This window comes from Pisolithus orientalis, assembly GCF_024613125.1.
Source record: "Pisolithus orientalis strain OTSU chromosome Unknown F5J12scaffold_39, whole genome shotgun sequence".
Classification (NCBI taxonomy): Eukaryota; Fungi; Basidiomycota; class Agaricomycetes; order Boletales; family Pisolithaceae; genus Pisolithus; species Pisolithus orientalis.
In genome coordinates, this window is record NW_026260820.1 from 114983 (window position 1) to 139310 (window position 24328).

Genomic DNA, 24328 nt, shown 5'->3' on the forward strand with positions numbered 1-24328 from the left:
CTTGTTTGATGCGCTGGAGAGTGAGATCGCCTGTACAAGATGAATGGGAGTGACTGTCACTGAACTGCTTATGGGTTGCTTCTGTGACAGGGGAAGTGCTTTTGGAGATGCATGTGATCATTAGCTGTTCAGGGAGGCCAGCAGTCCATGTCACTAGTGGCATGAAACAATAGCATCAGTATCTATGGGGGCCTGGCATCATGGTTCCAATCTCTGCAACATGTTTCAGGCCTGTGGTGATGATATCAACACATTTGTGCCAGACATGCATTTGCAGGATCATTTGGATTCCCTTAGGGACATCAAACTTTGGTATCAGCATGAATGTGAGGTGGCTGCCATGTGGATGTTCCCTGGAATATTGCTGATACTGATTAAGAGGGGATGCATTTCTAGTCCTCCAGTCATCCTTGTCACAGGAGTCTTGTCAGATGCAGTGAGAATAGGTACGATTATGGCACCCTCTGGAAGGGAATCCTAACAGAAGACCATTGTTAGTTTCCATAGTGAAGTTGTATTGCTCTATGAACATACTTGGATGCAATGGGCTTCATGCACCAAGAACCATTCACTGTACTCCCATCCAAGAGCATTGGTGATCAGAATAGGGTCAAACATCATATTGGCACCAAAGATAGGGTTTCCAAACAAGGACCTTGCTACCTCCTCTGCATCATGCCAAATCAGCTGTATAGAATCAGTTGTTTTGCAACCTTCGACTTCTAGAACAGTACTCCACCACTTTGGCCCTGAGGGAAGGGTATCCATCCACCTGAGCAATTCTTCTACTGAAGTAAAGGATGGCCGGGGATTATCATGGAACTAAGGAAAATAAGTGAGATATGGTTTTATTGAGGTAAAACCGGTAGTACCCAGGGCAAAGTGAGGAATCTCTTGATCTGAGTTTGTGTGAGGTTCTCCACAAGAAACTTGGCTAAAGACCATTCTGCCCGAGACTGAAATGGATAGTACACATTGATCTCTTGCTCTTGCTTTAAAGGACCATTGTGAAACTGCTCAAATGTATTTGGTTTGTTCCTGAAAGTATACCCTGATCATTCATGGTACCTAGCCCTTGAGTGTGAAAATCAACCAAATGAAGCTAGACGAGCATCTTGTGCTATCAAGGAATGAAATGGAATGAGTGGATAACATGTCCTGATATGCTGGATCAACATATCATGGGTCTCAAAGAACACTTTGCAAGCTACCTTTGGACACCAATATCTAGAACTCTTGTAAGTAGAAACTGAGTCAATATCATCGATACAAACCTTCCAGGATTTGGAACTTCCAAGATATGAGCCAGTTCTGGCAGTATGTATCCTGTCTCTGCCATTGTAACTCGAAGACAGACAGACTCTGTGACCAGTCTGTGGCTCATGAGTGTAGAAATTTTGCCAAGTCCTTCAAACTCTGACCAACTTGCACCTCTGCAATTGCCCACCAGAGCCAGCTGCAGATTGAGGAAGTACTGCCTCTTATGATTCAAGCTGAACCCCCCATGACTCCTGTATCAATGTGATCCAGTTTTCACAAACCCCTTGGGTCCTCCCCATGTAGCACTCAGCCCTCATCACCTCTTTCATGCAGTGCTTATCCAGCCCCACTCAGCAGTCAGCTTTCCTCCCCCCCACCCTCAAGCATTGCTCCATCATCACCTGGCAGCCCTGAGGACACTCCCAACACCACTATGGCTCCAGAGAGAACCACAGGGAGGGGTCCACAGACTGCAAAGATTGCTCGCATAAAGTTTTCACCTTATCCCAAGCTGGACATTGGGGAGGCTTTGGAGCTCTGCTTTGGGAGGAAGTCTCTGAGAGGGGGAGCAGGAGTTATTCACCCAAATGATGCTAGAGATGTATTACTCCCTTGCTCTTTCTAACATCATGGAATCCTAATTCATTGCATCACAGGGGAAATTCCTTTTTTGCAACAGTATCAAGGACCTTCTAGACATGGTGATAAAAGAGGCAGTCTTGATGAAACATGCAGGTTGCAAGACTAGGCACTATTGAGTGCTGTCATCAGCCTGGGAGCTCAGGGAAGCTGAGCACTACAGCAATTTTATGAAATATATCTATCAAGCCAACTGTAAGAAGTATGGGAAGTATCTGGGGGATGGACAAGGTGATGTGGATCTGGATCATGCAGTGGAAATAGACAATGCAGAGAACTTCCTAGCCTTTGGCTGTGAGGTGTACAACAAGGATATTATGATGTTTCAGACTATGAACACCTGGCTTGATCAACTTGAAGAGGAAGTGCAATGCTGTGTTCACGACTTGTCAAGCAAATTTGATGGCTCATTGGATTGCAATGCCAGTGACAGATATGTGGAGTCAGGTGTAAATGACAGCAAGGATGGCCTTATGGGTCCAGTAGATAGCACATAACTGATGACTTGGAAACGAAAGGTGAGGCCTGCACATTTTATTTATGAACATTAGCCAATTGCCTTGCAGTAGCTCTGCCATTCACACATTCAAAAATGTGGCTATGTAGTGCCTCAAATGTACTATTTACCCTCCATTTGATATATGATGATCAAATGATATCTTGTGTGCCTCAATCTGGTTTCTTCCCTCTTCCATCGCTCCCACCACCATGGATTGGCAAATTTTCAGAGACAAGGTAAGCTTTGATAGACCCACCGATTCACTAACTAATGAACATTCTATCACAGGGATACTTGGAATTGACTGGCCAAGGCAAAGGAAGTCACAATGGTCTTGACATCAGCCACCATGTTCCCCCAGAGCTTGACACTCAAATCAATTGTTACAATGTTAGCACAATAAATACCACATATCATCCCCCATCAGTGAATGTCTATCACCCACCATCTATGGATATCAGCTATCCTCCCGCATCTCTGTTTGATCCATCATCAATCTTTGCACCTCGTGAGATCAAACAACTTACCAAAAACCCACGTCACCTGGAACTGGTGATTTCCACCCACAACACACAGTCATGGATGCCACATGACAGAGTATTGTCTGCTCATGTTTGTTACGCCTTTGTCAGGGGTCTTTCCTTTTTCAACTCCTCATGGTCATGTGCATCACGTGCCTCATTGCATCCCTCATAACCATCACTGTCCTAGGGGTTCATATGCTGGAGGGCTCCTTTGGATCCCCTGCTGTCAAGGTATTTCCAATACCTGTCAATGTCATGGCCTCGTGATCTGGTGTCCCACTGCCCTCTCTGATGGATGACTTGTTTCTTTCTTGTTCTGAATGACTCAGTTTCATTGCTCATATGTTGTACTATAGATCCAGTGTCAGGCTCCTTGCTGCGCATTGATTGCGCAGCTGGTGTAGCCTTCATTGCCTCCCTACCCCCATCATATGACACCGTATGACTCCTCCCCTCTTATTTATTTGACTGATTGTATTGTTGATTACTGCAGATATGCATTGCAACTGGTACAGTACTCTCCTTTAGAGGTATATAAACTTGAGTACTACACCATGTATCCTCAGTTTTTCGATAGCTTGCAACTCAGCTAACTTCCTTCTCTTTCATCCTTGTTCTCTCTCCATGTGACAACCTTAGGGACCACCAGAAGACAGAACCTTTGTCAGACCTCAGAGATAACTGAGCCATAGGGGTTACGATAAGTTCGGCCTGTAGACTCCCCCTCACGTGCTTCGTGCCTATTCCATTTGAAGAAGTCACTGCACTCAGGCATAACAATGTTGCAATGGCAGGGGACAGGCCAAACTGGCAGGGGGAAGTTGCCAGAGGTGAGGAATTTGACCATATTCACATCATTCTGGATAGGGAATGACCAGTTCAAAACTCAACCCAGCTGACCAAGCATGTCCATTTACCCATCCTCCCTACCAGAAATCCCCCTGCAGCCAATGCCCTGGCATTAGTCCCCATTGATCTCCAGCCAACCACAACTATGCATATCCCTGACTATGTTGTGAAGCACTTCAAGGACAAAGCCAAGAAAGAACTTCGTCAATACTTCATGATGGAGTGACTGATATGGATGACTGCCGATTCCAAGTATATCAAAGACTTAGCAATTCATCTTGCGGAAGGCATATTCAGGTCCTCAGGCAGTGAGTACCAGATACCAGGAACGACTCATTACTGACACAGAGTAGAAACTTGGTTGGATTCAAAGAAAAATATGAAGACATTCCACAATAATGCAAAACACACACTTCATGAGGTCACCAGTATGTTCAAGACTGTCACTCAATTAACTCTCAAGGATTCATATAACTTGCACATTCCCATTAATGCACCACATATGACTCAGATCACTGAGACATGGAGAACCAGTGTGGAACCCCTCCTCGTCAGATGGGATTTTGTTGATGAAGAGGTTCTGGTATGTCTTTCCCCATGTGCAACTTTATGGCAGATTAACATTTTTGGTAGCTTCCAACAGGACAAATGGTGACTGGCTTCTTCAACTGCTGCACCATGAGCACCATCATTCATGAAGCTGTATTCTCACCTTGTTGCAAACTGTCCTCCATCATCCCCCCCAACACAGAAAATCTCGATCATCTTATCACCTTCACCATCACCATCATTCAGTGGGGGCTCACAAACCTTGTCAGGGGCCGTGAGGCCAAGTTCGAGGCAGATGTATATGAACCTCACTACAACAATGCCCTTCGACATATTCAGGACCTTAGGAGCGAGGGACCTATTACTACACTAGACCGTTTCTCGGAATTTACTGCCAGCATTTTGGTGCGTGGAAGGGAACTCATAGAACACTACTCCCAGTGTACATAAGCTCGTAATGATCTATGATGACTAGTACTACACATGATAATCAGTGTTCTTGTCTCCAATGACAACACTGATAAGATGACATCGGCGCTAGGATCTCGATACGGCCGTGGTAAATAAGCCGTACACTTCTCATAATTCACAAGCGAGCTAAATGGAGAAATTCTAAATGGGGAGTGGTATAACCTGCTCACTTGCTCGCGTAGTTTTGCAGATGCAGATGGGCCCACGCGAATCAAGTTTGTTCTCAAATACGCGTCGTTCGAGTCAGCTGACCTCTGGTCACATTTTGTGGATAGTAATGATGGAGATTGGGCTCATTTTACCTCGGCCGTAGTCCAGCTGTACCCGGAGCTGGAGGAATCCTGCAGGGACCGGTTTTTCAGACTCAGAAGTGCGTTCGAAGGCTCGGACATCGTCTCGATATCTTCTCTGGGCGAGTATTTTCGCAATTATTGTCATTATTTGGTGTCGCTCGAAAAGCAGAAGAAGCCATCATCCTATGTAGCTTCGGCTTTTTTAGTGGGTTCCCGCCCAAGTTCAGACGCGAGGTACTCAAGTATCTTGACTCGCCAAGTCGAAGGGTTACTGTGTCTAGCCTTATGGCTTCAGTTAAACAGGTTCTCGCACTCGGAAATGGCGTCTGGAAGTGCAGCGAGGCCAACAGTTCACGCGCGCAGCCATCGCGCGCCTCAGACAATCATTCCCCCCGCCGATCGTACTCGTTCTGCTTCTTCTGCGGACTTTCGGGACATATTCGGGCAGGTTGCCATTCATTCAAGTCATATTTAGCTTCGGGAAAGTGTCTACTTGTAAACGGTCGCGTTGTTCTACCTACAGGACTGGAAATCCCGCGAGAAGTTGCCGGACGGACTCTACGAGACCGTCTCGCCAACTGGTCTTCATTGACAAGCCAGTTCGAGGCTTGTATGGGCTCATCGCCCGCTCGCTCGCTTTCACTCACAGCCGCACCCTCTCGATGCGTGTTCAACGCACCATCGCACATACCCGCTCAGACGAGCATCGTGTCTACTCAGTCCCTACCTACTCTCCAGCTCGAGCCAGCAGTACCCGACCCACCACCTGTTCAGTCTTGTTGCTCGTCAGCCGAGCACTCTCGTAGCTCACCGCACGCGCAGCCACAGTCGAGGTCGCCACGTGGCCGAGGCCGGTCGCCCTCGCATCCTCGTTCACGCTCGCGCTCGCAGACTCGAACAGGCTCGTACACACATTCGAAAGATGATTTCATACCAGTCCAGTCATATGCCCGCAGCTCGATGCGTTATCACACTCGAAGGCGCTCATATTCATATTCGACCAATAGCTCACTCCCTTCTTCCTCGTCATCGTCGTCGTCGTCCTTGCACTGGCGCTCTCGTTCACGTTCGAGGAAGGCGTATTCATACATCCATTCCAAACCGAAGCGGTCGCGCAGCCGCAGTCGCATGCCCCGGCGCTCTCGAAGAGCGCGTTAACGCTGCATGTCGCACGAATTCCATTATGTTGTTTTTTACTTCTTTTGCTTATGGATCTTACAGTATCTAGTATGGATCTACCTACATCGTAACGCGGAATTTTTGGTACATTAGATATGTTCGAATTTTCTTGTTTCGCCCTTCATCTTTTACCCCCCCCCCCCAGGCTCGAGTTCCCCACGGAACGCCGTTTAGCATCGCACCCGGCGCCTTCCCACACTCTACATGATTCCTCCCATCCGCAGATACAGTTCCGGCAAGGCACGCTGTCGACGAGGCCACCATCAACACTGCTTGTCGCTCGTCAAGGTGGATACTACCTCCCTCGTACCGAGCGCGTATCTCGCTCGTTATCGCGCCGTGCCTCTCGCTTTTTGGAAGGCTCGTACTACTCGACGTCAGCTCTCTGTCGGTACCAAGCTCGTTTACATGCGCCCAGCCGTTCAGGAGATATTCGCGTTTTTGTGGATAGGTCCATTCTCAGGGTCCTGTGGTCGTATCTCGCTCGTTCCCGCGTCGCGCCTCTCGCTTTTGGGGAGGATTGTATTCCACGACGAATGCTCCATGTTGATATCAGGATTGTTCTGATAGGTCCAGTAGCTCCGGAGATATTTGCGTTTTTGTGCGAAGGCCCATCCTCGAGGTCTTGCCATAGTCGCTCGCGCAGTTCTACGTCGCTCCTCTCGCTTTTCGGGTCGTTCATCCCGCTCGCTGAACCCTTCCTGGGGATGCCTACTTTGTAAAATTCCGCGCAACCGTTATCGAGATATCCGCGTTTTCGTATCCAGAGGGCTTCGAGACAGTTTCACATATAACTCAGGATCGGCTGATCCAATCGGCGTGTTTCCTCGTTCTCTCTATTCGACTACGAGTCCTTTACCATCTCACGGAACTTCGTGTTGATCGTTCCAGCCGTTGTTGTGCGAGTCGACCCCTTCTCCCTGCCCTTGCGGTCCTCTCGCCGTATCTCGCGCATCTGAGCGCTGCTCCTCTCGCTTTCCCGGCAGTCCATTCCCCTTGCGCATCCCTTTCTGGGGACACCTCTTCTGTCAAATTCCGCGCAGCTATTGTCGAGATCTGCCCATTTTTGTGGTTGGAGATACTTTCGGACGACTCTTTGATTATCTCGCCCGTTTCTCGACCGGATCTCCCGCTTTTCGGGATCCCGATGCTACTGTTCGACAGCTTCAGAATGGTACCTTTTCCGTCGTCGCTGCAGAACTCGTGGCCACATTTGGTTTTTGGTGAATGAGGGTACCCTTGGGCAGATTTGTGGATATCCCAGGATCAGGCACGCGGATTCCCTCCACTCATTTTGCAAGGTGCTCACTGCATTCCCTTCTGTTGTCATGTCTCGTATCGCGGCATTCCGACCACCCGTTTTTCGTCGATGAGTTGTTGTTTCGCCCCCTCCCTCATGACCTTGGGTTCCTGTGTAGTCGAGCCACCTTTGGGTTGACTGGAGACAGTCAAGATCTCGAGTACCCCTGGGATGTAGGAAATGTAATTTCCCTACCAGGGGAATTGCCTTATTTTGCTTGTTTTACTTCATTTTCATTCTAGATACTTTTTTCTATGAGTTGCACTTAGATTTTGCATTTCTGGTTGCTTAGTCAGCAGTAGTGCTACTTGTGTATGGTTTTTTTCCTTTAGAAAAAAGAGATGAGTTACCACAAACAAGAGATGAGTTTGAGCAGGTTGTTCCCTGCATCAAGACAGCCATAGAAGCCTTTGGACAACTACCAGGATCCACTCCCAGGCTATAGAAGCCCCTTTTGGCCTACTCATTCCCCTCAGATATCCCTACTAAACTTCTCTCCTCATTTAAATCATCTTCCTACAGTGGTTGTCTCTCTAGATGACATCCTGATCTACTCTGGAGATAAGGAGTCCCATAGACAGCAAGTCTGGGAGGTACTCCACTGGATTTGGCAACATGGTCTGTATGCCAAGCCAGTGAAATGTGAGTTCCACTCAGACTTGGTAGAGTACCTTGGGTACTGTCTCTCTCCAGCTGACCTCACAATGTCACAGGAAATGGTCCAGTACATCTGCAATTGGCCTGAACCCCACAAGGTTAAGGACATACAGTCTTTCCTCAGCTTTGCTAATTTCTACTGCTGGTTCATCTTTAACTACTCAGACATCATTTTACCCCTAACCTGGCTCACCTGCAAAGGTGCTCCTTGGAACTTCTCTGAGGAGTGCCACCAGTCATTCAATAATCTCAAAGCTGCTTTTACTACTGCACCAGTCTTGACTCACTTCACTCCAGAGGCGCCTATTACAGTTGAGACTGATGCATCTGACTATGCTGTCACTGGTATCCTATCTATTACCTGCAGTGATGGCCAGATACATCTGGTTGCCTTTTACTCCTGTACCTTGACCACCCCAGAGTTGAACTATGACACCCACAATAAGGAGTTTCTTGCAATCTTTGAAGCTTTCTGGACCTGGTGCCATTACCTTGAGGGCTTGGCTTCTCCAGTTGACATTGTGACCAACCACAAAAACTTGGAGTATTTCTCCACCTCTAAGGTGCTCACCTGCCACCAAGCTCACTGGTCTGAGTTTCTCTCCCAGTTCAATATGATCATCCATTTCCAGCCTGGTAAGCTCAGGGCTAAGCCTGACACCCTAACTAGATGGTGGGATGTCTACCCCAAGGAGGGGGATGGTGGTTATGTCCAAGCAAACCTGAAGAACTTCAGACCAGTCTTCACCCAGGAGCAACTTGCAGTCTCACTCTGCACAACCTACCTTGAGTACCCAGTCTTATGAGCAGTAGCCCTAATGGATGTTGAAAAGCTTCACAACAATATTCTAGTGGTGCTGCCTGATGACCCAGTTGCACACACCCACCTGTCTGGTACATCAGTAAACCACTTTGTGTGCTGGCAGTCCTAGGGAATCTGTCCAGTGCTGGACAGCTCTGGACAGCAAAAGTGATTTACTGATGTACCCCCAATTCCCAGTGGTCAGTTTAGATGACACTGGCTTCCTTCAGCTTGATGGAAGGATCTATGTACCAGACTCAAATGACCTCTGCCTCACAGTCTTGTGCCTTGAACATGACCATCCCTTGTCTGGCCACTTCAGCCAAACTCATACTCTAGAACTCATCTGGCATGAGTATACCTGGCCTGGCCTTAGGACATTTGTCAAGGACTATGTCCAGTCCTGCACTGCCTGTGCTCAGGTTAAGGTCCCTTGGCATCAGCCTTATGGCCCCCTTAAACAACTACCCATTCCCAAGACACCTTGGAACTCCATATCCATGGACTTCATAGAACAACTCCTGGCTTCAACTGGCTTCACCTCCATTCTTGTCATTGTTGACCTGTAGAAATATCTGTAGGCTACCTCAGTAGTGAATGAACTACTGAGTGTATTACTGTACCTGTAGGCTACTACAGGATGTCAGTATAGTAGAATACTTGTAATATGAACAGATTTACCCTCAGTAGTGAACAAACTACTGAGGGAATACTAGTAGAAAATACTATGAGTGTGTGCACTATTTCAGCTTATGTAAGCAGCCAAAACATCGCACAGTGGTCAAGTACCACAGGGGCACTTTATGCTCCAACAGTTGACCAGCTTTTGAAGCAGGCCATATTCATCCCCACCCATGATACTATCACAGCCCCTGAACTTGCAAAACTCTTCCTACTCCACATCTTCTCTAAGCATGGAGTCCCAGCCCATGTAACTTCAGACCAAGGCTCAGAGTTCATCTCCCATTTCTTCCAGTCTCTTGGTAAGGCATTGGACATGCACCTTCACTTTACCTCCAGCTATCACCCAGAGGGGGATGGCCAGACCAAGAGAATCAACCAGACCCTTGAACAATACCTCTGAATCTACTGCAACTACCAGCAGGACAATTGGGCCAACCTTTTACCCCTTTCCAAGTTCTCTTACAATAATGCCCCTAGCACTACTACTGGTGTTTCACCTTTCTTTGCCAATAAGGGTTATCATCCTAACATCTCAGTGTACCCAGAGCATGACCTCACTTCTGCTTGGGCTCATGAATATGCAGTCAACTTCAATTCACTGCACCAGTACCTTTGTGAGGAGATGACCCTTGCACAACAGTGTTACCAAGGACTGGCTGATGCCAAATGCATGCCAGCTCTGGACTTCAAGGTCAGTGACCAAGTATATGTCAAGGCCAAATACTTCTGGTCAACCCAGCCTTCCAAGAAGCTCTTGAAGAGGAACCTTGGACCATACCCAGTCATAGCTCAAGCCAGTACCCACTTGTTCACCCTGCACCTACCAAACTCCATGCATGCAGTACACCCAGTCTTCCATGTTTCTCAGCTCAAGCTGGCCATAACTAACATCATCCCAAACTGGACTCAACCACTGCCCCCACCAGTTGATGTTGATGGCAAACTAGAGTTTGAGGTAGCAGAAATCCTTGACACTAAGGTCAACTGGCATTGCAAGTGCTGGTTACAGTATCTAGTCTGGTGGTCTGGCTATGAAGGAACAGATGAAGAAACCATGTGGGTACTAGCCACTGAGTTAGACAATGCATCAGAGCTTGTACAAGAGTACCACAACCACTATCCAAACAAACCCAGCCCATTCAAGTGAGGACTGGCCTCAACTGGCCTCAGTTTCTTTTCTCTCTATATCTAGTTTTCTCCTGATCTCATACTTACTGTATTTTCCTTTCTTTCCTTTCTTGTTTTTTCTCACTCTATTATGAAGCCAGGACTGGACACTGGCATCAGTGGAGGGAAAAAATGGACAAGTTACTATGGTCTAGGCTACTCAGTCTTGGCCATGGCCTTGTATTCTCCCTTGGCCTCTTTGTCCTCACCCCCAGCCTGCAGTCACTCCACCTCCTCATGCAACTTGTTGGCATTGAGCTCAGACAGACCCAAGTCTGAGGGGGTGGCCAGCAACCCATACCCATACGATTTGTCAATGATTGTCTCCAGGGCATTGGTGATCCAGCCTGAGTTTGCAACCACATTTTCTTGAACATTGAAGAGGCTGGCCAGGTTGTTGGTGATCAGCCCCATGGCTTTGATCAGGTGCTTGAGCTTGTCTTCCAAGCCTGAGTACCTGACATCTTTCCCATCCCCAGGCCACCAGCACTTGCCTTTTGACAGGTTGCACTGGATGCAGGCAACCCATTTCTTGTTGCCATCCATGAGAAACTTACAGACAGCCTTGGCCCAGGCACAGCAAGTACAACTGTAAAAAGAAGAAAGAAAAGAGGTTAAGGGAATGTGTGCTAGTTTGTTAAGGTACTTACCCAGGGTCCATCACCACCTTTCCCACTTCACCACCAGCCTCACTACTGCCAGCCTCAGCCCCAGCCTCATCACCCTTCTCAGCCTCAGCCTGGTGTTTATGCTTGGTGTGGGACACTACCTCTGGGTAGTATGCAATTAGGGGGAAAGCTGTAGGGTAATCCCTAGGCTTGACCCAAGGGGTGCTGAGTAGGAAGGAGATGTAGAATACAATGGTAGAGTCGATCAGGAAGTTGAATGTAGGGTGTGGAATTTAATTCTGCAGTGTTGTAGACAATTTGGGTCTGAATAGACTTGTTTACAAAATTCCAAGTGACAATCTTGGCATGAGGAAGTAATTTGAGACTCATGAGACATGAAGGCAAGACACAGATATGCAAGGGATACAAAAGACACAGTAGATGCAGATGACACAGCAGACACTTTGAACACTTAGACACACAGACGACTCAGATAGTGACTCCAAAAGATGGGTGGTATTTTTCCATTGCTGAGGCAGAATTATATAGTACATGGAGAGTAAGGTACTGATCAGGATAATGTGGGGCAGGTGAAGTAAAAATTCCAAAAAATAAAGGGAGACATGACAGATGTCAACACACTACAGAATCATGTGAAAACAAACTGAAAAGCAGTAACTGAGAGAAACAAAAGGGAAAGATGGGTATCTTTCAACAGAACCATACCACATACCATAGAGTAACATATGTGAAGGATAGAGGCCATAGATGCAAAGGGGTTCTTGCATTGTGGAGAAAGATTTGTAGGAATGGAATGAGAGAGGTAACCAGAGTTTATTACTGATGATCTGTGTGATTTTCTGGCTACATGGTGAGGTGAAGGATGAGGAAACATGACTGTGGAATTCTGGATAGCCATATTTCAGGTTGATGTTGACATGGAATTCTGGGACAATGACTGGTGTGTGTTATTGATGGACAGGGGAGCTCCAAAGTTTCAACAGGTGAGGTGGTGCACAAGGCTGATGCAATAATTCTGAAGACAACAGACATGGAACTCTGATAGGGGTTGACTTTGGTAACAGCAGAATTTTGGTGTTGGCATCCCTATTTTGGCCTCAGGGAGTATACCACTCCCTACATCAGCCTCACATTTCTCTTCTTCCTCATGCACCTTCTTTTCCTCAGCCTCCCACTCTGCCCTCTTGGCCTCAGCTCACTCCCTCTCCTGTTGCTTGGCCTCTAGTTGAGCCTGCTCCTCTTGTCAAGCTTGCTCAGCCACCTTTTGTCTTTTTCTCTCCTTCACCTTCACCTGCATTGTTCCCTCCTCATCATCAGTGTCATACTTGATAGCAGTGTCCAACTCCTGGGTCCAGTCAATGATGACCTGGCCTTCATTGTTGTTGTCAGTTGTGGTGGTCAGTTGCAGGTCAGACGTGATGGTTAGAATGTGAAAGAAAGTCACAAAGGGCTTAGTGAGCCACTAGTACCAGGTGTTTCAAACTCAGCCACATTTTGGACTCAGCCCATTGTTCTCACAAGGGTCTCATGGGTTTGACCCCCAAGAGGGGGATACTGTCATAACTGTGTCTTAACCCCAACTGGACTTGGCCTCACAGCTACTCATCCTGGTCTTAGACTCACCTGGCCTAACCTCTAGTTGGTTTAGCTTGGACATCACTGCAAAGCAGTGTACACTCAAGGTGCTAACTCAGTCAAGCCTGCTCCAGCCTCATCCCCAACCCACCTTCTCCTCTGTCCTGGTCCCTTGGTCTTTGTCATGTTCCCTGGTACAGCCCACTATTCAGTCATGTTACTAACCCTTACAAGACCAGCATTACTGGTCTCTGTACTACACTTCATCATTAGTATATAAATTTGTATCTACTTAGCCTGTAGTCTCAGTCTGAAATCAACTAAGTCTCACCCTGAACCTCTGCCTCTGTCTCTGTCTTGGACTGCATCCGATGCAAGGGAATAGCACTGCACTCTCAGTTGCTAAGTCCAATCAGTCCACCCTCCACTCCCTGCTACCCTCTGTTCCCTGACCCCTTGGCCTCACACTCTCTTTGGTCTCCAGTCTGGTCTCAAACCCAGACATCATGGACTTGACAGTGCCAGTGATACCATTGCATTGTGGTACCTTCCTGGTGCCATCACCAATGATTTGCAGGTCAGTTTGAGCATTTCATTTACACTCTATATCATTCAGGCTTCCCTGCAGACACATATGCTTGCCACTCTGGACCCCCTTCACCATGCACTGTTGAAGAGTATGACAAGTGGCTCTTGGCATAAAAATGCCAAATATTTCAATCAAACTTCATGGTCACTGGGGTGCCTGGAGTTTTCCTCAGCCAGGCATCAACAGGGGCATATGGTATGGTTTCATTACCTCAGGAGTATGTCTCTCAGGTGGCATCCAGACCTTGGACTTTGCCCCACACCAAGTTATTTTCCATCTACCTCTCCCACATGTTGACTATGGCTTGGCCAGTAATTGTTGGAACACTTCAACTTGAGCCAACCTCAGTCAGATGGCACACTGGGATATTGGCTTCCTTATTATGCATGAGACCATTGCATATGTGCCAGACCACATGGTCAGTGATTATGATACACAGGCTGACTCAAAACATATGGGACACCACATCATGGGCCTACCATACACCATGAAACACTGCAATATTTGTCCAGCCTGTCCAACAGGATCATAATATCTGGGCCCACCCCAAGGACATGGTACAATGAAATATGGGCCCTACATAGTACATCAGCACTCCTATTTGGGATGAGTCCAATCTGCATGATACACTGCAATATGCTCCCACTGTTCCAAACAGAACACTGCAGGTCCAGCTGAGCCATATTACATGGGACACTGATATATAAGCCCAACAGACAATAGCTTGCTGCCATGCCAATCAACCACCATAGGCTTGGCATCTGTCCCAGCTCATGGCCATCAACCAGGCATTTGGCCCAGCTGACTGGATTGGGCTGGAACTTATACCAGCCCAATAGAATCCCACTGGTGTGCCTTCTGAACCAATGGAAATAGCCTGGAGGGTGTGATCCATCCCAGCCAACTGGAATTAGCTCAGCATTGATGCCAACCAACCACCATTAGTTTGGCATCTGTACTGGTCCCCTAGATTCAGGCCAGTAGGTGTCCCAGCTCACTGGCATTAACCAGGAATCTGACCCAGCTAACTGGAATTGGCCAGAATTCATACCAGCCCAATAGAATCCCACTGGTGTGCCTTCTGAACCAATGGAAATAGCCTGGAGGGTGTGATCCATCCTGGCAAATTGGAATTTGCTCAGCATCAATGCTGACCAACCACCACTCACTTGGGATTAGATCCAGGCTGGTAGATGTCTGTTGTATATTCTGTTTCTCACATTATGCTTTCATCCACTTAGTATTATAGTATGCATTTAGCCATATTACATAATCATGTTCATTTTTGCACTCAAGTAGCATAGTCACACCTCAGTTGGCTACATAACCCAACTGAGGTGAGCACTTTCCACATTCTGTCTTTACACACTGCTAATAGTCCTGTAGTATATATTCTACAGCTTATGAGCCCTGGTGCTCACTAACTGGGAGCTTGTAGCAACATGTCATTCACATCCAAGCTTGGAGATGATTTCCTTAAGGTACCAAAGCTCTCAGCAGATGGAGAGAACTGGGTAACATACAAGGACAGGCTAATGTGGTCTTTGGATGCTCATGGGCTGCTCAGGTACATAGATGGTACTGAGACAATGCCAGTCAACCCCAAGACACTAGCAAACTGGAGTGAGAACTGGATACCTATCTCTGCAGAGGAAAAAAAGGAAGTGATAAACTACCAAGGTGCCCTAAAAGAATGGAGGCTTGGCCAAGCCATTGTCAAGCAACAAATTGCCAGCATGATCCCTGACACACTGTTCATCCAAATAAAGAGTCCTGCTACTGCACTAAACATCTGGACATACCTATCCAACCTCTGTGAGAAGTGCTCTCATGTTGTATCAGTTGAACTGCTGAAGAAGCTCCAAACTATAAAATGCATGGAGAAAGGAAACAACAGGGAACACTTTGACAAAATGCAGCAAATACATGAACAACTTGCCTCAATGGGCCAAGCCCTGACAGATGAAAGCTACATGGCTATGGCACTTCAGGTAACCATTTTTCATAAACATTTAGGCTGAATAGTTTCTCCAAACCATCCAGCCTAATAGCCTCCCAGACCAAGGTCTGCCCAGGGACATCTGGTCATGTCCCAGGGCTATGCAGATTTTTAGGCCCTGGGACAGATGGGATTTCCCACATAGCCATCCATTCAAATGCAATTATTTGGGATGTCCCAAGACTGCCTTGGGTGACTGGGGTCCCTACTCCTGAAAGTGCAGCTTATATTAGCATTGAAATAGCTGCAGAAATCCTAGCCCCCTTGCTCCTCTGACAGATTTAATCCACAAAGTGTCCTTTGACCTATACATCCCCTTCCATCCCACCATGCATAGTAGTATACAATAGTACTTTTCATGTACATCTTTGCAATGTGATTCTGCTGTATTGGGACATCTCACTGGTTGCCAGGGAGATGACCCACCTGGGCCTCCACATTTGCCTTGAAAATTGCAATAATAAATTCAATCAATTTGTGTCTATACCTCATGCAATTTGTACTGTATGAAGGAAGAAGTGAATGGCTTTTGAACACTTGTGTGACAAGCCAATATCTCAAAGTCCCCCACATAGAACATGGGGTTGGTCACCTTTGCAACACCATCTGCAGAGGGCAGAATGTCCCAGATGAGCCTCTGAGGTTGTCATGGGGCATTGTGCTGGTCTGCAAAGGTAACTTAGAAGGATGTGCCATCATAGCTCTCTGAGGCTGGGATGGGACATCCCACTGACTTTCATAAGGGGACTTGGGATGTCCCACAGCAGCCTCTAAGGCTGCCTTGGGACATCCCACCCTCCTCTTTGCCAACCAGTGGGATGTCCCACAACAGCCTCTAAGGCTACATTGGGACATCCCACTGTTCCCTCTGCCAAGCAGTGGGATGTCCCACAACAGCCTCTAAGGCTATGTTGGGATGTCCCACCCTCCCCTTTGCCAAGCAGTGGGATGTACCACAATAGCCTCCAAGCCTACATTGGGACATCCCACCCTCCCCACTGCCAACCAGTGGGATGTCCCACAACAGCCTCTAAGGCTAAATTGGGACATCCCACCCTCCCCTTTGCCAACCAGTGGGATGTCCCACAACAGCCTCTAAGGCTATATTGGGACATCCCACCCTCCCCTTTGCCAACCAGTGGGGTGTCCCACAACAGCCTCTAAGGCTACATTGGGACATCCCTCCCCCCTTCTGGCAAGCAGTGGGATGTCCCACAGCAGCCTCTAAGGCCACATTGGGATGTCCCACCCTCCCCTTTGGCAAGCAGTGGGATGTCCCACAACAGCCTCTAAGACTACATTGGGACATCCCACCTACCCCTCTGCCAACCAGTGGGATATTCTACATTTTACCCAGCATGTGTCTTGCAAACATGATGCTCAAAAAAAATTCTATTTAAACACACCAAATAGATTATAATATGTCTCTATCACCCTTATCTGTATTGAACTCTTTTACTTGGAGATGATGGTGGATCCATATCCAGTAGGTCATTCTCCCATTCTTCTCCCCAACAGAATTCTTCCAGTGGCATATCACTTTGTTGGTGATATTCATCTGCCAGGGCAAATTCTTCAGCAACACATAGCAACTCATCATTCATCACTTCATCCTCATCCTCTTCACCCTCTGACTCCAATCCATCAAACCTCTCCTCATTATCACTATCAAGATATATAACATGATCACCCTGCACCATGCTGTGCAGTTCTTCATCACTTGCACCCCACTTCTTATTAGGTGTTGCAGGATAGCCTCTAAGTTGCCTCTTCCACAAGATGCACAGACCTGCTAATTTCAATGCTCTGCAGTCAAGTTCATATGCAAGATCAACATCTGCAATGTGTGTTAGTCATGGTAATGCAATTACACATGTCTCTTACCAGCACTCTGTCTGGTTTTCTGCACATGACCCCACTCTTCAGAAAACCACTCTGTCAAAGCTCTTCTTTCCTGCAATAGGCACCTTTCCTCTTCTTCACAACACCTCAGCTCAAGGAGTGATCTGATCCCTGAGTGCACTTTTTCATCAGCTAACCATGGGGGTAGTAACCCATCTGAATCATCCCCAAGGCCAATATCCTGCCAAATATCATCATCCACATCCAGTTCAAACAAAGAGTCCCTTGGGATCAGGAGTGGGGCTATTGACCCCTGAGGAGCTTTTCCCTTGTGTATGAGGCCTACAATTTGCAGACACAGATTATTGTAGCTACTGGCAAGCTTGGCTATTCCTGGTTCTTGTCACTTCACAGATGCTTCTGTGTGGTTTTGAAGTCTTTGTTCTTCAAGGCAAGTCAAATACAAGGGTATTCATGAATGATGACCTCTTACCACTGAGAGTCTGCCAATATGAGTGTTCCAGTCATTCTAACTCAAACTTTCATTGGTGCAGATGATCTCTGATATGTTTCTTGATTGCTAATGCATGCATGCAAAGCTATGGAACATGGTCTCAATTAGATGAAACCATGTAGAAAATACACTGCCACTAACTTGAAGATAAGCACTCTTTTGGATACTAGCAAGATTTGAATGCCCATTTATGCCTAGGGTTGCCCTCTGCTTCTGCAAAGCTTCTTTAAAACACTTAACCTTTTGATGACACTCTGCCATTTGGATATTCAAGCTTGTCATGTCAGAAACCCCATGGAGAAGATCTTTCTCCAGCACTTCTAGCTTGGCCTCATAATTTGCCAATGATTTCTGAGTTGCTATGATTTGCAATATCATATTCTCAGCAGCTTTAGAGCTGTGACCTAATTTGATGGTGAGCAGGAGTCATTATTTATATCAGCAGCTTACAAGGAGCTGGCTTTGTCTGTGCAGAGACTTGAGCAACCCATTCAGCTTGAAGAGTTGGGATATCAACTCCACATCTCCTTAGGCCTCTGTTTGCAGCAGCCTTCTTTTCCTGGAAATGATTCCAGTGACACAAAAGCCACTGGCCCAAACCAGTGAGACTCTTCATGTCCAGGTGGCACACCTGGGAGTCAATAACAAAGAGGCATTGGTGATACTGAATAATATGTTAGCTTGAAACAGATGTGGCATACTGCACACATACCCCAGAAACATGAAGAGATGGTATCAGCCCTTTGATTGAACTCCAAAAATGCTCACATCCCTCTCCATCAGATAGCCCAAATCCTTCACATTTTCAGGGGTGATAGATAAGCCGACACACCCATTGATGACCAAAGGCATGAAATACTGAGATGGCAAAAGAAATATGTGGCAGAAATGATTTGAGAAAACCCCACTTCCTGCAGCTCTGTTCCAGTTGACAACCTATGTCACATAACAGCCCAATATGAAAATTATCTGGGAGATGGCCAAAAAGAGATTTGATGAGGGCAAGTGCATAATGTTGCCTCCACCAGTATCTGAAAAGAACTTGGTACTTGCCCACACTGTCATCAGACCAATGGAGTCAGAATAAATGATTAAGACTCACTTTCTGGCACCTCTCATCAGCTGCAGTAAAGGACTCATTACAACCCTTCAGCACTGACATTGTTATCTTCATTCCCTCTTCAAACTCATCCTCCCCATCACCAAGGTAATTCTTTTTCAAAGCCTGTCCACTCCTCCTTGGGTTGAAGACTTTGACTTTGACAACTCATTAACCTCATGCTCCATAGCACAAATATCTTCTTGTGAAAGAAAGACTGTAGCTGTAGGGTTTACTGGATCATCTGGATGCCCACTTCTGCACTTCTGAGTAAAACAAGCATCAATGCAAACAATTGCATCAACATCAGAAAAGCTAGAGCAAAGGAAATTTTAGCAGTTGACAAAACTATATCCACCAAGTGACATACCCATGTTCACTATTATTGCTCTGCCAGCTCTGGCCACCAAAGCATAGAGGACAACACTGTCATAGGTATTCTGATGGCCTCATCTTTGAACTGAGGACATCATTGTCTGGGGAACTTGGCAATGGGATTGCAGAGGGGATGTTTGATGGTGGACTAGCAGATTCTTGCAGTTATTGTTGGACATATTCATCAAGGGATGTTTCCAGAATACAATACCAGTGATATGCATTACTGAACCTCCAGTGTATACCCTCCTGCAAGTATCATCAGCAATGATCCATGACTGAGAAGAACAACCAAAGTATGCATTAATAATATAGCAACATCACCACACACAATACCAACAAACATCCTACCCTATCAACATAACACTACAGCAGTCCCAAGAAACAGAACATGTCACACATGCATGCACTTATAACCATGAAATAGTCATGCATCAGATTAAGATATACTACCTACATAGCAGAGTCATCTGTACTACAGTCACTATGGCAGTAATGTATGTTTTACAAAGTGGAAAAAATGGGGTAATGATACAAAACATGACAATTCCATACCTTTGTGTCCACCTCATAACCCATAACTGCAAGGTATGCCTCAAGGGACTCACACCATGCTGAAGTGTTTGGAGGTATGTGCATGAAGAGTTGTTGGACAAAGCTGAGAAGCTGCAGGCTAACAGCAAGTGTTGGCCCCAGTGGGGCACAGGGGAAGTAGCCCATCCAAAGGAGTTGGAGGGCTGCAGGTGCACAAGGACAGACAGCCAGATCAACTGATTGCAGAGCTGCCATGAATGCATCTAAGCAGAGGAAAATGACAATGAACACAGAAATCTCACCATTGAAATCAATGCAAATGACTCTCAGTTTTTGAGTCTGGTGACAACCATATGTTGGCAGTTCATAGTCAACAGGATTCCAGAAGTGGTTGGATAGTTGTTGATATGCAAGGTATGGCTGAAGGAGGGAAGGGATGACAGTGTGTGACCACCACTGCACTGCTTCATTTTTTTTCAGGCATTCCTAGACAGTGACAAGAGTGGGTCTTGGCTAATATGTAGCCCATCAGTTAAGCAGTCAAAAGTGGCATCATGGGAGAGGTCATGTTCATTACCCACAGAAGGCTCTAACAGGCAAGCAGTGCTTGAAGCAGAGTGGCATCAGATGTGTGGGTCAGAGGAATCACTGGGGTGTTGTGTGAAAGTGCTACAGCCAGGTGAGGTGAGCAAGTGCTCAACAGGAAGGTAAAGCCCCACAGATCTGGGAACACAGCACAAAGGTTCAGCAGTCTGATGGTCAACAAGGACTGCAAGATCATCCACATGGAGTGAGTCAGGAATCTGGTTCATTGGGGCAGTAACTTGTACAGAGGGACCATGCCTAGTAAGCTGTTTTGGTTGACAAAAAGACATCTATGAAATTTGGTCAGATGCATAAACTGTCTGGGTGAGTTGGTGGTAGATGATGATTCTGCAACACCAAGTTACAGGACTGTGACCAGGACACTGAATCCTGGTTGCTGGAAGGAAACCCCAAGATGCCACCAGCACATCTCCAATAGTTAGCCTCCAGTGTAGAAAAGTGGACTGACCTTTGCACATGACTAGCAAGGGCAATGAGGAAAGAGACAGAGCAAGTGTGTGATGAACAAAATGAGATTGCAATTGTGGCATGCTATGAATATCATTCAGGAAATGTACAGAGTAAAAATAGTATCAGGGAATGATGAAGCAGGTTACTGACTATTTGAACCATAGCCACACAGTGCAGTTGGAATGAGGTGGGGAAGAAGGGGCAGATAACCAAAAGTATCAAAGAATGACTATACATAAAATATAGCCAACTTCTTTTCCATTGCCCAGACATGTGACAATGCCACTAATGGCATAATTGGCTCTGCCAAGTCCAAGGGGCATCCTGGCCATACAGCAAGTAATGCCCAGAGCTTCTCTATGTACTCCCATTTTGATTGAAAGTTGGATGATCTGAGGCCTTGATTTTTCTGAGGGAAAGGCTCAGCACACATGGTGAGTTCCAAATCACCAGGGAAAATCTGCATAGAGTTCAGAAACAGCACATTCCTGGTGAGGTAAAATTGTACATACCTGCCAGACATGATTGACCCACTCTGAATCCCAATTTGACCACAAGCTAGGCATCATCACACAGTCAAGAGTGACCAACTTGAACTGGAAGTTGTGTTCATATAAATCCCATAAAATCTTGCTTTTTATCATCTGATTGATGGTAGTGAGGTCTGTGAGGGAAATTGAAATATCCTGGAATTGTACATGGCTAGGTATGTCATGTTGGAGGCTGACAAGCTTGGGACTGAAGAGGGTGGCAGATTCGCATAGTCAGTTGCCAGAAAATGTGGATGAAATCTGCTTGGGAATTGTGTTCAGGAAATCCCACCAGGACTGAGGGATAACAGGAGATGCATCTGAGGCAGAAAGATGAGTGATCCAACCTGCTCGAGAGACTAGCCAATTCCTCAGGCACCTCTGCTAGTGATTGGAGGACTCACCCCTCACAAACAGACTCAGGCTGGGAAAGAAGTAAGCTACCTTGGGTGTGTTGGGACTAACCCTTTTTGCATCCTTATTCATGTCCTTCAGGGCAGTGTGCCATGTGGACATAGCAGGGGGAGCAGCTGGATCACCAAGGTCTTCCCACAGTTTGGGATTCAGAATGACCAATGGCTTGGCTCCTCTCAAGCCCACAGGGGGATCTGAGCAAAATGTTAAACACACTGAGACAAAATGAATAGGATATGTACATGGCTGATTACATTGTCAAGCCCTGCCTGTCCTAACAGCTCCCATACTTGAACTTTCACCACTGGAACTTGCAGCATTGGAAGCCATGGGACCTGTGCTTGTGGGAGTCAAGGCCACACCACTGCTGGTGTGTGGTGGTTCTGGCCAGGGAGCCACAAATTGCTTGAGCCCAATCGCTGGGCCTTGTTGAGTGTGCCTGTGGTGCAATTCACCAGGGTGGTATCAGGCACTGTGCCATTTCAGCATCTGCCCAACCTCAAAAACCTCTGGATCCATGACTATGTCATGAGGGCACATAATCTTGATGGTCTTCAACACTTGCATGTCTGGGGGTACATGATTGGGTTTCCAGACCATCCAGACAGGCACATGTATTTCAAAAGGTGCTGGCAAATGTTGGGGTCTGTCATGAATGCCCAGATCCAGCAGTCAAATGAATTGATGAAAGTGCCCATAGCAGGGTCGAGGTCTGTGTCCAGATATTCTAGCATGCCAAAGACATCTAGGAGGAGGCATTGACAAAAAGTGACCAATATGACTGTGTCTCAAAATGTGAATGGGATTTGCTAGAGAAAATTTTAATTAATGAAATCTGAACCAGAAAAAAATCATACCTTCAGCTGCAGGAGACATCACCAACATGACCCCAGCCATGAATCAGGTCTCAGAGGACCTTTGTAGTGGGGGTGCATCTTTAGCCAATCTTGCAAATGTTTGTCTAGTTGATTATAAACAGTCTCCATTGACTTCCACTTGTCAGCATGAATGCTGCCAACTTTGAAGGCAGACCCTCTTTCCAGCACAAAATCCTCTACTGACTGGGTAATGTTCCACCACAGCCACTTCCACATTGGGTTGTCTCCATGGCCACTTTCCAGGGGACACATGGATTCCATGTGTAGCATTCTGTGAACAACTGTGGCCATTGAAAACAGTCTATATGGCTGAACCATCCATCATGTAGGGGTGTGATTGTTTCTCCATCGAAGATGAAGGGTTGGGGACATAGTCAGTGTTTGGTGATGTGATCCAGTGGTCATCACACTTTGCTAGGACACATGCATTGAGTGCACCCCATCTCCCTGAAAATAATGATAATCAATTTGAGCTGAGTTAGGGACAGCAAGAATGCACCATCACCAGGGCAGTTGCACAATGACAATTCATAAGGGCAAATGCTAGCTACATTCATCCTGGAAACAAAAGAAGTCAGTCAGTACTTACTTAAATTGACAGAGATGATGATGAGGGGAGAAAAAAATGAATCATGTAGCATTAAGGTCAGTGTAACTGAAATGAAATGAGAATGTTGCCCTCAATAGGCCCAAAGCCTGTTGAGAACTTGCGAGGCACCAAACCCCAGAGCACTTGGCAGACAAATGCTCCAAATGTTTGGCTCTGAGTACAGCATAAGTTGACTGGATGTTTGAAAGAAAAGTATGAATGAAAGAGAATAAAAACTTACTTTCAAAAAATGTCTTCTTGACAAAGAGGTGATGATGATTGGTGTATTGACTCTGCACATGTATAGACTATGTTAACACCTGAATTTCAATGAAGAAATGCCCAAGAAACTGCAAGGATAAATCTTGATAGGCCCCAAGCCTATCAAGAACTTGCAGGCACCAAACCCCCAAGACCTGACAGACAGACACTCCAAACATTCATGGAAAGAGTGACCAGGCCATCTGGAAAAGTAAGATGGAAAAGATAGAGGGAAACTTACCTTGCACTGAATTGGTTTATACAGAGGGGTGTCAACAACTTGAAGTAGTAGGTAGCACTTACTAGTAGTAGTGAGAAATATTATGGGTACTGCTGTGCACATGACCTGCACCACAAATGAATGCAACACCTGACTTACAGCGTGCTTGAGGAAGACATTGAGTCTAGGCTCTAAATTGTCAAATAATTGAGTGATTAGATATAAGTTTTGTGTTCCATATTTCATTCCTCAATGTTCTGGACTGCCTATTGTAATATTCACAGGAGATGCATTCATGCATTACAGTAATGACATGTTGATAAGCTACTTATAGCAAGTCCTAGTTACAAG

General features: G+C 46.4%; 7 protein-coding genes across 7 annotated transcripts; 2 read left to right on the forward strand and 5 right to left on the reverse strand.

The window, feature by feature from the left end:
• Window positions 1-848: 848 nt before the first annotated feature.
• F5J12DRAFT_726019 (uncharacterized protein) lies at window positions 849-1055 on the reverse strand (the record flags this gene model as incomplete). The annotated part of the gene is made up of 1 exon (XM_051741689.1): window positions 849-1055. A coding segment is annotated over one exon (207 nt), but the record flags the coding sequence as incomplete, so codon positions are not given.
• Window positions 1056-1181: 126 nt separating this feature from the next.
• F5J12DRAFT_785549 (uncharacterized protein) lies at window positions 1182-2396 on the forward strand (the record flags this gene model as incomplete). Its single annotated transcript, XM_051743259.1, has 6 exons — window positions 1182-1238; window positions 1282-1317; window positions 1451-1521; window positions 1594-1861; window positions 1917-1995; window positions 2032-2396. 6 exons carry the CDS (start codon window positions 1182-1184, stop codon window positions 2394-2396), a joined length of 876 nt encoding a protein of 291 aa, XP_051596406.1.
• A 1805-nt stretch (window positions 2397-4201) lies between these two features.
• On the forward strand, window positions 4202-6985 carry F5J12DRAFT_896407 (uncharacterized protein; the record flags this gene model as incomplete). The annotated part of the gene is made up of 7 exons (XM_051747937.1): window positions 4202-4354; window positions 4405-4725; window positions 5154-5862; window positions 5907-5989; window positions 6092-6250; window positions 6313-6347; window positions 6409-6985. The coding sequence occupies 7 exons, from the start codon at window positions 4202-4204 to the stop codon at window positions 6983-6985; spliced, it is 2037 nt and encodes a 678-aa protein (XP_051596407.1).
• A 4110-nt stretch (window positions 6986-11095) lies between these two features.
• Window positions 11096-11871, reverse strand: F5J12DRAFT_896409 (uncharacterized protein; the record flags this gene model as incomplete). The annotated part of the gene is made up of 3 exons (XM_051747938.1): window positions 11096-11462; window positions 11524-11644; window positions 11697-11871. The coding sequence occupies 3 exons, from the start codon at window positions 11869-11871 to the stop codon at window positions 11096-11098; spliced, it is 663 nt and encodes a 220-aa protein (XP_051596408.1).
• Window positions 11872-17532: 5661 nt separating this feature from the next.
• On the reverse strand, window positions 17533-17910 carry F5J12DRAFT_726000 (uncharacterized protein; the record flags this gene model as incomplete). Its single annotated transcript, XM_051741686.1, has 1 exon — window positions 17533-17910. A coding segment is annotated over one exon (378 nt), but the record flags the coding sequence as incomplete, so codon positions are not given.
• A 916-nt stretch (window positions 17911-18826) lies between these two features.
• On the reverse strand, window positions 18827-19183 carry F5J12DRAFT_907142 (uncharacterized protein; the record flags this gene model as incomplete). Its single annotated transcript, XM_051748881.1, has 2 exons — window positions 18827-19069; window positions 19124-19183. 2 exons carry the CDS (start codon window positions 19181-19183, stop codon window positions 18827-18829), a joined length of 303 nt encoding a protein of 100 aa, XP_051596410.1.
• Window positions 19184-19660: 477 nt separating this feature from the next.
• F5J12DRAFT_726017 (uncharacterized protein) lies at window positions 19661-20497 on the reverse strand (the record flags this gene model as incomplete). The annotated part of the gene is made up of 3 exons (XM_051741688.1): window positions 19661-19744; window positions 20051-20277; window positions 20332-20497. Coding segments are annotated over 3 exons (477 nt in total), but the record flags the coding sequence as incomplete, so codon positions are not given.
• Between the last annotated feature and the right edge of the window lie 3831 nt (window positions 20498-24328).